The 13,748-nt window shown below is 40.4% G+C and overlaps 1 protein-coding gene across 1 annotated transcript in view; it reads right to left on the bottom strand.

The window, feature by feature from the left end:
* The window catches only part of NELL2 (NEL-like 2 (chicken)), a 200,328-nt gene extending 195,376 nt beyond the window's left edge, over positions 1-4,952 (bottom strand). Inside the window, exon 1 of the mRNA XM_009880881.1 lies at positions 4,934-4,952. Coding sequence (XP_009879183.1) covers positions 4,934-4,952 — 19 coding nt within the window. The remainder of the gene's footprint in view (positions 1-4,933) is intronic.
* Positions 4,953-13,748: the final 8,796 nt, after the last annotated feature.

Genomic DNA, 13,748 nt, shown 5'->3' with positions numbered 1-13,748 from the left:
CAAATACCTACGATAAAAAACTGAACTAACAGCAAAGGCAACACAAACCACGTGCAATAGATATGAAGCATGGTTGGTATTGGAGAAAAAAATCTAGTTACAAGAAGATAAACCACTAATACTATACTGTCTTTGGATTTATTGCTTATAATTGACATGAGTTTGGTGGCCTTTGGTAGCCTTTAATTCAAATCAACTTCACTTTGTCATGTAACTGACAAATACCACAAATTATGACACAAGCGGTAAGGCCAGCATCCAACGTCAAAGGATGACTAAAAACTAATTAAGTATAAAACTAAAATTCCCTGTTGCCTAACTAGAGGCTAGTGCTGGAGGTCAAAATTAAGGTGAATTTACAGAGCAATGGAGAAAAACCCATGTTGTGACCCCCTTCCCTTCAAGACAGAATAAACCCTAGTAAAGGTCATCCTTATTTAACCTTGCATTATGAAGTGACTCATTCGATGCCTCCTGATCATTGAAAATCTACCACATGATAAGGACACCAGTCAAAAATTAGTTCCACACGTGTTCATGCTTGAAGCACACTTTTAATGATTGGAATGGTATGAGTCAAATATTTGCTAATGGGCAAAGACAAAATATTAACTTGCTAAACAATAGGCTGAACTTCTCAGACAATATTTACACATTGCCTAAAACAAAATTAAAGACAACATTTTCAAAGACCCTGACTCCAGCTCCCACTGACTTTCCCATCTCTGTGCTGTTCTGTTTTTCTGTCCCTTTGAAAAATCATCCGATAAATGTCAGAATACTTAGGCAACAGTGTGACTCCAAAAGACAGATCTCTCCCATTACAGGACATGCAATGCAAACTACAGAAAAAATAGCAAATCAACCTATTCACAAGCACTGTAGACTTTAATAATACCCATGCTTATAACACTCCAGTATTATAAGTAGTCGTTACTTCAAATCAAGAACTGCTTTAAAATCTCACCTGGAGTTAGTTTTATATTGGCTCTGGATGCGAATGGCAATTCCAATTAAAAGGAAAATCGCAGCTGTGAGTATTTAATTTCAGCTGTCATGTCCTAAAATATGGCGGTTCTGCAGAGCTTCCTTGGTGCCATCGGTCCTTCCCACAACCATATTGGGCCTGGATTCTCCGCAGCTGCAGAAGGTCTTGTTTGAAACTACTCCTTAAGATTTCAGGTTTCAGTTGAAAAAAGGTATTCAAGTGTAACTTTGAGTAATCCTACAGCTGCCAGACTGATCAGTCCAACTAGCACACATACATAGTCACACGTAGGTTTTCCATATGCGGAGCCAATGTCTTTATAGTCATTTTCTTTGACAGTTTTTCCCTTCTAAAGACATACTCTGCCACTGACAAAGAAACAGACAATCACACCATTTTAATGACATTATTTCTGCAAATAGTTACTGTAACTCCTTACGACTACTTAATCACACACTTAGTGCCTTGTAAGTTTACATACACTTACATGATAGACCTGATAGTGGGAGATAGAGAGGAAAATATTAATGACACGTTATGAGAGAAGAATGATGAAATAACTATAGTTCAAAATCTATACACATTTAAAACACCAGAACTGTTCTTGCTAAGCTTTGGATTTGTAGCACAATGATTAATGGCCCCATTTAAATAAGAAAGATGGTGTGACAATGTACTTCCCTGTAAAAGTCTCCCAGTATTTGGTTCAGTAATTCTAAACCAAATACATTCTTGGAAATTAAGTTTCACTGTCAACATATTCTGTCTGTAGTTTAAAGAAATGAGCATTTGCTAATCAGTCTGCCAGTAACAGTTCCTTCAGGGTTCACATGTTCCACTACAAAGTCTAGGACAATTTTTCACTGATAGGAATTGTCAGTTCTTAAAGACCATTTATAGCTGATGACACAAAATTATAACTTATTTATTAATGCCACATACAGTTTTCCACATGGTCATGTGATGGTTCATTCATTTTTATACAAACATGAACTAAAATACTTGCATACCTGAGAACAACTGAAAACTCCCACGACACATCCATCGGACAGTGCTGAGAAAAGCATAGTCCTGTTTTTTCTTCTCTTTTTTCTTCCTACAGAAATCTTTTCAGCTGACATTTAAAAAAAAAAAAATCAACACTATTAACAGTCTACTTGTCTTTTCTTCTCTTTTTTCTTCCTACAGAAATCTTTTCAGCTGGCATTACAAAAGAAAAAAACAACACTATTAACAGTCTACTCGTCAGGTAAATGGGAAATGTACATCAGAAGGGATGGGAACACAGAGCTTTCTCTGGCCTATCTCAGAGCTCAGGAAAACTTTGCTCACTCTTCTCACTTGCTGAGTGACAGACCAGTCTGTGCAGCGAACTTGAAATACTGAACATTTTGGCTCCTCTGGGATCCTCTTCCTTTCACCAGGGCACCTAGCTCTCAGAATTGCTTCCCTTCCTGTTTGCCCTATTCCTTTCAGGCTTCACATTTTTCTTTGTCATTGCAGAGAAAAGCAATGAGAGTCATTTTTGCAGGAAAGTCCATTAGTTCCTTCCAGCTGTGCTTACGTTTTTTGTTACACTAATTGTTTACTTTTTGCTTCCCAGATTTTTCTCTTGGCCCAAGCCAATTTATTCCACACCGTTTTTTCCACTTTTTTCCTTCTTTCTTCTTTACCACGTTGGACACTCAATAGGAGTTGGGTCTTACTAGGATATGCCTTAAGGCTTCCGAGCAGCCAGCCACCTATGCCTTAGACAGACTTATGAACCCCTCAGAAAGGGATGTGGCTGAAAACCACACAACACTGGTTAGGCTGGGAGTCTTGTAACATCATGGATTTAATCAGAAACACAAAGCATTACGCTCCATAGCAGCCCTTTCCTTGCTCACATTCTCTGCTCGTGTCATTCTCCCTTCTATTCTATCTTGTGGTCAGGGATACCAGAGAGGAGTCAGAAGGAGGAAAAGTCTCCTCTGTGCCAGTGTTGCGCTTGGCTGTGGACTGCTTGAAGGTGCAATTCCCCTTTCTTCCGACAGTCTCTACCCTGCCTACTTGCATCTGGAACAACTCATCCCTGGGAGCAGATACGGACTAAGAGGTGATAGGGTGTGCCGTATATAAATCAGTGACATCGGCAGGCATTTTCAGAAACATTTTCTGGGTAAGACCTCTTCCCATCACTTTCGATTTGAACTCTGCCATTCAAACAGCACTGGCTCCTGACAGGACCAGGTGCAGTGATATACACAGGGCTGTAGTGCTGACGGAGCATAAGGAGCACCAGATGAGGAGCCTCCAGCTCCCATTGCATCCTGGGCTTGGCTGGAGCAAGAAGGGATGCTCCCAAGAGCCATGGAGATCTTAGCAAGCGACGTGACACTCTGGCCCCAGCAGCGCAGTCCAAAAGAACCCTGTGGTTGCACAGATCCTACGGTTCCAGTACAGAGTGTAGTAAAGGTGATTACTCCTTCTCTGAGAAACAGGAGAAAATAAGGAGAGTAGACTGGAAGAATCTTGTTCTCCTGCCTGATTATGCTTGGTTCAAGGCAGGAGGATTTTTACTTCACACTTCCTTCATGCAAAGGGCAGTTACAGCAGGGGAAAGCAAATTTTACCTTGCATGACTGCTTCTCCCTTTTGGAAGGATACTGTGGCCACCCATTTTAAATAACTCCTGTCCTGGGAACACAAAGGAGTATTAGGAAATGCTGAAATGAAGCCTTAACTTACATTACAGTAATTTGGTATTTAATGATTTCCTTTGGCATGAGTTAGATGTAAACATATGAGCACGATAATTATACATATATACACAATTACTCATTCCAATTTGTTGTATTATAAGTTTGTCATTTTTCATCCTTGTCAACTACAACACACAACAGGACCAGTGAGTTCTTAGCATTTGGTAGTAGGTTGATTTTTTCCAAGGAGTTTTGACAGAGACACGTGAAAGATAGACACACATTCCATGTGACAGTAAACAAATTTAGAGACAGCAGCCTCTATAAATAATCTATGTTCATCATCTTACATAAGAAAGTGGAAGGTTAGCCACTTATTCCAATCTATTAAATGGTTTGCAGCAGTTTGGTAAGAAAACCTACAGGCTTTCTCACTATCATGCTGTCACATGGCCGCAGTCAGGGAATGGCAGAAGAATAAAGCCCATAAGCATGTGAATATAAATGGAAGTACAAGTCAGTGATTTGGAAACACACAAAAAAACCTCTAGAAAAACAACATTAAGAGAACAAGAGGGAGCAATTTTTCTTTTCTGATTCTGAATAATTTGTCGCTTTATACAATATTTATTAAAAAGCTACAAAAGTATAATTTGGAACTTCCTATAGATCCAGAACATAAATGTCAGAAGCATGTGCACCAGTCCTGCCTCAGCAAGGAGCACCGAGTCTGTTCAGAGAAGGATTCCTGATGTTAGAGCATGGGAGCCGAAGGGCAGGGACTTTATTCCTAGCCAGGAAAACTCCTTGCACCACCTTGGATAAGTCACTTTTCCACTCAGTGTTTCTTCCACCTGTAAACAATCAAAAAAACACCTCCCAACCCCAAAGTGGGATAGTGCATACTGTCAGTATTTCCTATGAGAAAGAGATCTGGTTCTCTGCCTGCCCCAACCCCTGAGTACTGCTGGTGTGGTGAGCATGGACGAGAAAAGCCTTTGAGTTAAGGGAACAGAATTCCCAGTAGTGCAAATCCAGGAAAAACATTTGTCAAGGAAAATAGGAAAGACTGCTCCTGTCACATATGGAAGTATGAACTCCTGGCTAGTCTACCCATGTTGAGGAAAAGTTTAAAAAAAAAAAAAAAGTTAACTTTCTCCTTGGTTTTCATTCTGCAGGTATGACGGGGCCAGCTGCTCGTTTGCATTCCTCCTTGGAATGAATGAATTGGAGAACTGGAGAGAGGAATTAGTTTCCATACCTTGTTCCACTCCACCCATGCTCACTGGCCCACATACTGGCCTCTTAGTGGGCTAAATAAGAATATATCACTCAAGGAAGCAGCTCAGAAAATCCTCAGCCACTCTCCCTTAAACAAAGAAGAAGCAGGGAAGGTGTCATGACCGAAGAGCATCTTGGATACACAACCTTCAAAGATGATTAGGGAACTGAATATTAAAATGACTTCCCATCTTTTTCTGCCATTTTTATTGTAATGCAGGCAGGTAACAGTGCCTATCACAAAGGAGATTGTGAACTTTCCTGGTTCCTGATTCCTTATAATTTCCCAGGCCTTGCTTTTTCAGATTGAAATGACCAAATATTCAGGATCTGGTGAAGATTTATTGATTTTCTGAAGGACTGGGGCTGTTTCTAAACAAAGGGAGCAGGGGGAAAGGTTGTTTCGCTTATGTTCCAGAAAGATCAGGCAACATTTGCTTTATAAAATTCCAGTACTCTCCTTTCACCGTCCTCTTTCAAAGTAGAGATTGGACACATGATATCAGGATTTGTTTTCATATCTGGTATAGGTTTTTTTGATTCTTGTGCAAATCCACCCTCATATGGTCGAATTGTAACCCTTTGGAAAAGGAAAACTCTCTGCATACATGTAATATAACCTCCTTAGTACTAGCTGCAAACTTTTCAAGTGATCCAACCTCCACTCAGCATCCTCCATCATAGAGAAAATTAAAGGACTAAAGACCTTGGCCATGACACTTGAATTCAGAGTATGCAACATCTCATCTGCGTTGCTTCCACTTCCATGCTGTGCTCTGAATCCCTGAAAAAGGAATTTGCCTAATTCAAATACAGAGAGGATATGAACCAGTTCTGTGTAGAACAGTTTGGGAAGCACAAGTGGAGGAAAGCAGGACCTGAATTTGTCCTACCAAGCTTCATGTCTGTCCTATCAAGCTTCAGGCCTGACTAGTGAGAAGGCAAATAGAATAGGGCAAAAAAGTCTGGTGCAAGGAAGGGAATGAAGATTAGGGATTAATGACGACAGATTATGGGGCAGACAGGATAACTAGAAGCTAAGTTTGAGGAGAAAGATTGCTAGAAGAGACAGAAAGAAAAGATGCAACAGGCTGAACAGATATCTCAAAACAAGAAGGCAGGGGAGAACTGGGGAAAATATCCAGATACCAGGCATATTTAGTGAAGGGAATATTTACCATGTGTAGGGGTCTTAGTACCAAAGAGACAAGACTAAACTGGAGTTCAGTTGTATCTGACTACAGCACAGCCCCTTTACAACGTGAGATGGAACAAAATGTTCCCAGGTCTCACTTATCATCATCTTCATGTCAGCGAATATCTTCACCATTTCCCCACAAATGGAGAACAACTTACCATTGCTATCAATTTCTTACCTTAAAAGAAGAAAGTCTGAAAACACATCTCAGGGTTCAAAGCAGAGCTGCGTGAAACTACTTACTTTTCCCCTATGGTAGGGGGGAAAAAAATGTCTTGAGAACAGCAGAGCTGGGAGCTAAACAAAAGATTTTTAATCTGAATTCAGTAAAGGTAGTACTTATATATGAAGTTTTTCATAATCTGATGGGAGGCTATTCCTCAAGACTGTTCATATCATTTTCATTGCAAATTGACTATCCAAATGAGTACGTAATTTCACTGTGCCTTTTCACTTACCTGTAAATTCACTGTGCCTCTCTACTTATCTGCAAAATGGGTATGATAGGATCCCCTCACCTCAGGAGTGTGCTGGGATAATAAATTAATTAGTACTTGTGAACAGACAGACACATTCTAGAGCAACAGAGAGCATCCAAGAGGAAAAATGATTATGTATTCAGAATGGGTTTGAACGGTGTGCAGTAAATAAGGCACAGGAGCAAGAGAAACAAGAGAAAACCAAAACTCAATGGCTGCGAATACAGCGTACTAAACCAAGAAGAAACCATATGAAAAAAAAACATTCAGTCATGTCATTAAAGCCTATTATGCTTGTATGTATGAGGAGTGCAAAGGAAGATTCCATAGCATACTTAGTATTTTCAGCTGCAGTAAGGAGCATTTTATAATACCAAATTTCTTTATAATACTTGAGAACATGAAAAGAATGTAGTAGCAATTACAAAGTATTTGACAAAATGGAGGACTGATATATTTATGTCATTTTGCCTATGAGTCCTACTATAAAAAAGGAAAGCCTGAGATCTTGCCAACTACTCTGTGCTGTAAAATATTATTATGCTAGTGGGGAAGACAAGCTTGGCAACAGCTGACACTAGCCAGATGTTAAAGGAACTGTAGTTAACTTATGTCCACACTACACTCATAAAAAACTTGGACCTTTGGTACCACTGACATACTTCTCTTCTGCAATGATGATTTCAATATGGTGGCAGATGGGAAGTCACAATTTAAATGAAGCATCATTTCAAACCTGTGGACAGCCCTGAAAAAACAAAATATGCATAGGGTAATGCTAGTGTCTTCTTCCCTGCTTCACTAAATGTTCTAAATAATTTGATTTCCTAATCAAAGGACATAGCGTGTGTTTTTTCTAGATGGGTATTAATTACAGAACTAACCTCGGGGGTTACCGTACATTTTTAACTGTGAATGTTTATCAATAATACACACTCAGGACCTGAACCCCATCTCTGTGACAACAGTGTGAACAAGAAGTACATTCATCCAAGTTAATAGAGCTATACCAGCATGATGGTCTAACCCAGTGTTTACTACAGTCAGCCAAAGCTGACCAGAGATTTCAGCAGGCACTGTGGTATCGCCTTGAGATTGCCTCCAGTGTATGATGGAGATATCTTTATTTCCCTAAAAATCTCAGATTTGGAGTAATGACCTTGCCTGAAATTTATCTCCAAATAATTTTGATCATGAGCTAAAGAATGCATTTTTGGTTGAGGCACTTACAAACATTAAATGTATAATTTTATCTTTATGTTCAAAAAAGATTGCTCCAAATAACTTCAGTCTTACTTAATCTTTATGTGCATACAGTTCTCTAAAATAGCACAGCAGTTCATTCTGATGAGTAGTCAGCATATCATCTAAGGAATTAATCATAGAATCATAGAATAGTTTGGGTTGGAAGGGACCTTTAAAAGTCATCTGGTACATCCTCCACAAGCTCACCTGCAATGAGCAGGGACATCTTCAACTAGATCAGGTTGCTCAGAGGGATGTTTCCAGGGATGGGGTATCTACCACCTCTCTGGGCAACCTGCTCCAATGTTTCACCACTCTCATTGTAAAAAAATTCTTCCTTGTATCTAGTCTAAGTCTGCCCTCTTTTAGTTTAAAACCATTGTCCCTTGTCCTATCGCAACAGGTCCTGCTAAAAAGTTTGTCCCCATCTTTCTGATGAGCCCCCTTTAAGTACTGAAAGGCAGCAATGAGGTCTCCCTGGAGCCTTCTTTTCTCCGGGCTGAACAACCCCAACTCTCTCATCCTGTCCTCATAGGAGAGGTGCTCCAGCCCTGTGATCATCTTTGTGGCCCTCCTCTGGGCTTGCTCCAACAGGTCCACATCCTTCTTTTGTTGAGGGCTCCAGAGCTGGACGCAGTACTCCAGATGGGGACTCACCAGAGTGGAGCAGAGGGGCAGAACCACGTCCCTCAACCTGCTGGCCATACTTCTTCTGATGCAGCCCAGGATATGGTTGGCAATCTTCTCCAGACAGTTAGAATAGAGCAGATATTTCAAAAACTTGTTTTTCTCTACTTGTGTGCTACCGTCACTATCACAAATAGTAAGGAGGATGTTTTCCTGGCTGTTAAGGATAATCTCTGTGGCCCCAGAGGAGGCAAACATGCAACATCTGTAACAGGTTGTCCAGGAGAGGAGTAGCAAGAGAAGCAGCACTCCTGCTCTATCTACTTGATGTGTCAAGCACATGCTCCACCAGTTCCAGGTCTACATTTGCAAACAGAAAATGAGATTTCTCTGCCCTAACTTACTAACCTCCTCTGGCAATCAACAGGCAAAACCAGGCACCTCAAGAGATTAGTGATGAACACCTATCTCCAGATGAACCTCAGAACGTGTCTGTTTCTAAACTCTAGATGCCTAAAATTGGAGGAGAGAGATCCTATCCTGAATGACAGAAGAGAATCACACTGCATGCTCTGAACATACATTTCTCTGTAGTATTTTGCAAATGAAAGATGACAAGATCCTTCCCTCTAGAAATTTGTCCCATAAAGGCCTCACACCCCACAGGAAAAATTCTTATTTCAATGCCCTGTTTTCCAGACTGATGAAAGGAGGATCACATCTTTTCTGGACGTTATTTCTTGGGTCAGAGTAAAGTGATAAGCAAGAGAACGCAGAAGAGAACAAAGTGGGACTGTGGAAGGAGAGCTGAGGGTGCTACACTTTATTCTGTTGAACGATCTTCCCCAAATTAACATGACAAATGCAGAAAGCAGCTCCAGCAGCCTGGGCCCATCTTCAGCCAAACTGCCTTTCTGGAATGCCGTGGATCTGAGGCAAGCACTCACCAGCATACATACCAAACACATGCACCTCTCCAGTTCAAGCTCTCTGAGGTGCACAGAGAATAAAAATTAAACGCTTTCTAGGGGCAAGGTGGGAGGGAAAGGGTGGGGAAAGGAGCTGTGGTTTCCTTGTTTCCTTTAGCTCTTATATGTTTGAGCTGAAAGCTAAGCACCCAAAAGCACACGTTGAAAAGGCGAGCTGAGATTTCTATTTGGACATGAGGAGACCAATATGGAGCAGGAAGGCAGGCTCCAAGCAGCAGTAAGAAGCAGTAGCTGAATTTTTGCTTTTGCTGATGAGATTGTAAAATGTGAGACAGAGACCTATAAAGCCTTCACATAAAACTGGAGAAGAGGTGGAGAGGGTTCTTTGTGTAAGAAACTAGAGAAGCAGCAGGAGAAACAGCAAAGGGTATGGTTGTAGAAGCCAAGAGAGGACAAGGAAAGCAGGAGGCTTTATAGGAGATGACAATGGAGAGATTTGATTACAAAAAGTTATTATAAACAAAAGAAGATTGTGAAGATCAAAGCAGAGAAATGTGACTGAAAAGAGCATAAAAGAGAGAGAAACCTATTTGATGAGCGTAAACAACTTTTCAGTGAGGGCAGTTATTAAAAGAGATGGAGGTTGAGGAAGGATTTTTCCCAGAGAGACAAATGGAGTCAAGGACTGTTGTTTTAAGATGAGGGGACTAATGAATGTTTATACTGTGAAGAAAGAGTGAGACGAAGGAGGAGAAGAAATATATAAAGGCAAGAAATATACAACCAAGAGCAAGACGAGGTTTGCTAACAATTCATTTTTAATGGATAGTTGGGCAAACAGACAATTTTTCAGATATATTCTGAGAAAGGTCATGTTTGCCCAAAAGCTGGTTTCCATTTTTCTCAGCTATATAAATTGATTCAATGAAAATACTATCTGTTCTTACTCACCTTGTATTGTCTATGTCTTTGGATTTTCAAGGCGCAACAATCAAAAACAATCCAAATCAAGACAAAACCAGTAAATTTAGTGATTAGTGTATGACTGGAGGGTGGGAGACGCTGAATTGGACACAGCTTTTTTCAAGAGAGGAGAGACAGAAGAACAGAGAAGTTAGAAGAGAAAAACCAAACACTTCTACACAAAGCGATAAAAGCAGAAGTATGCCTTTTTCTTTACAGAACTAGGAAAAAACAGGGTTCTGTGATCCAGCCTTCAGAAAATGGCCAGCTCCTTCAAGTGGGTAGGCAGCTCTTTTTTCATTTCTCTTCTAAGATCCAGGCTACATAGTTTCCATATTGTTTTATTCAAGAGCTGGTATTACTAACTTCCAGAGCAAAAGCATGTGACTTGCCCCTTCTCATGCCGTAAAATGTGCCTGTCACTATGTTATAAGAAAAAGGAAAATCAATAGTGGACAATATTTGGTTGAAACAAACTTTTCATTTCAGCTTTTACTCCTTCACAATGTAAATTTGGGAGTGATTTTGAATACATAATGAACTCCGGTTGGTCTTGCACTATAAAACTTCGACACTCTGGCAGGAGGAGTGATCTGATGCTGCCCACTCACTCTCCTGCCTACGGCCGGATGAACACCGCTGCTGACTGTCTGAAAACTGTTCGAAAGTTTTTAAGAAAGGTTAGATAATGATGGAGATTTCACAGTGTCCCTGAGCAATCCGTTCCAGTCTTTAACTCTCCTAACCATTAAGAAGTTCTTTCTAATGTCTAATTTAAATCTCCCTTATTGCAGTTTAATCCCATTATATCTTGTATCCATAATGAATGTGGTGAATAATTGATTCCCTTCCTCTTTGCTGCTCCCTTCTGCACATCTGAAAACTGTATCCTTGCCTCGTCTTTCCCTGCTCAAGAGTAAACAACTCCACGTCCTTCAGTCTTCCCTTGTAGGCCATGGGGTTTTTTTAACCGTTGATCATTCTTGCTTTTCTCCTCTGGGCTCTTTCCATCTGTCTCCTTTCTCTTTTGAAATGGGATGTCCGACACTGAACACAGTATTCTAGCGGATGCCTTACAAACGCAAGGTATGGCAGAAGAACTCTTCTTCAAAGTACATACCCCAGATTGCAAAACAAATGAATAAATAAACAACTCAAAGCAACAGTAAGATACTACTGACTTTGGTTCAGCTTGTTATTTCTTACAAGTTGTGATCCCCTTCTGTGCACCCACTGCCTTGTTCTGTATAAGTTCCTGTCAACGTGTAGTACTCCGCATTTTTCTTTACTGAAGTGTACCCTACTTTCTCCAGGCCCTTTCTCTAATTTTCAAGATCCCATTAAATTCTACAATGCAAGTGACTTCTTTTGGTTTGGTCTCACCTGCAAACTTAAAATACCAGTGAAGAGTCAGGAAAAACAATTCTTTGAACATTGATATATCACTGGTTAAGAAAACAGCATTCATTTAGAATGAATGAGGTTAGAAACTGGAACCTTAAATAAAAACATCATTGTCTGTGGATTCTTTCCTCTAAGTTGTACTGCATTTTTTGCTGTGCAAGTCATTTACATTTCGCACAGCGCAAGTTCACATCTCCTTCATAACTCAGAAATTGTCTTAACATTTTAAGGAGTCTTTTCTAGGATAAAATTTGTATATGTCGGATTTCTCCAAGACATGTGAAAACCAAAAGAAAAAGGCTATTGGCCAATGAAAATAAGTCACTGGTCTACATGCTTCCCATATGCACACTATCATTGTGTTTCAGACCTTGTCATATGCATCACTGCTCATTTTCTGATAGTTATCAGAAATAATACTAATATTCTAAGCCTTTAGTTGGACAGCAAGCCAAAAGTATTTGATCAGATACCAAAGAGCTCAGAGCTATTGCAAAGGCTTCCTGTGTGACGTCCCACTGGCTCAGCAGCTCTAACCACTGAAATTAACTGTGTTGTTTTATTCATTAGAGATAAAGCAGAGGTAAGAGAATGAGAACAACCTCTGCTGAATAGTGTAGATCATTATGCACATCTTAATGAACTGCTTTTAAAACTAATTTTAGGAATTAAAAAAAATGGGGAATAGAAAGTATCTTATGGACTCATGGTGCTATCAAACTTTAGAAGTGACTTTGGGAAATTCTGAAGAAGGGAGTTTGGTCTGTTGGGTTCAGAAATGTATCAGTTTGAAGGACTGGCCAAGCTGCGTTGCTGGTAGAGGCTGAGGAGCCTGGACTGGCCCAGTAGTCAGATTTCTAGTATTTGCTTATATTGATCCAACTCTGTCAAAAAAAAAAAAAAAAAAAGTAAGGTCTTTCCAGAGATTACACCCACTTAACTAAATCAAATATAGCTAGCTCAGCATACATCATGGCAAGACAAGTTCCCTGGAAGGACACAAGATTTGTGGGTTGCTCTCCGAGAGAAATAACCTTCATTTGAGATGCCTGTATGAAGGAAGGCAATGTAGATTGTGTGAGAAAGACATTTGAATATTCCTTCTCATGTGCTGTCTTTTAAATCTTCCTTTGGGTGAAAGGAAATCCTGTTCTCTTTTTTTCCTACTTAAAAATCAGTCTTGTTATAAAAAAAGCCAAATCATAGAATGATAGAATGGTTTAGGTTGGAAGGGACCTTAAACAGATGCAAACAAGGTAAACAAAACCCAGGCAGAGAGCACAAGCAGGCAAACAGGACCCCTACTTAGCAGTGACTTCTGCCAGCATTCTCACCCTGAAGGTCTTCACCTCTCCATGTTTTGATTCTGTGCATGTCCCAAAACGTGTCAGCTTTGACAGGCTTTGGAGTTCAGTGGACAGCCATTTAGACACCTACTCAGAGCCTGGAAACTGACACCTAACTCCTTGGAAAAGCTCTTATTTTCAAAGTATAATTCTTTTGGAAATGCCACTTGGCTTCATGCAGAATGCAGTGGCAGGTGACAATTACTTTTAAGACTTGCCTAGAGAAGTAGCTGCCTCTTCTTGTTTTCTACCCATTTTTTAGCATCCACACAGAATATAGGAGACCAAGGTCATTTCTTCCTTGACCCAGAGCTAGTCCAACTCACATTTTCTACCTCCAGAGGGGGTCCTAGTCACCCAGCTGTCCTTAGAAGGTGGGGGAGAGGGACGTTATTCATCATTCTGGTGGAGGTATGGTCATTCCATTTTCCATAGAAGAAACTGGGATTCAGGGGCTAGAAAACATATACATGATTGTAGCATAGTGGCTGGGGTAGTCACAGAGGAAAAATGAACATTTCATAGAATCGTAGCATCATAGAAGGGTTTCAGTTGCGGGGGTGGGGGGGCAGCTGGTCCCGTCGGTGCCAGGATCTCTCCCGCC

The sequence above is a fragment of the Charadrius vociferus genome, unplaced genomic scaffold, assembly GCF_000708025.1.
Source record: "Charadrius vociferus isolate BGI_N301 unplaced genomic scaffold, ASM70802v2 scaffold52, whole genome shotgun sequence".
Lineage (NCBI taxonomy): Eukaryota > Metazoa > Chordata > Aves > Charadriiformes > Charadriidae > Charadrius > Charadrius vociferus.
This window is presented reverse-complemented; position numbering and strand designations above follow the sequence as displayed.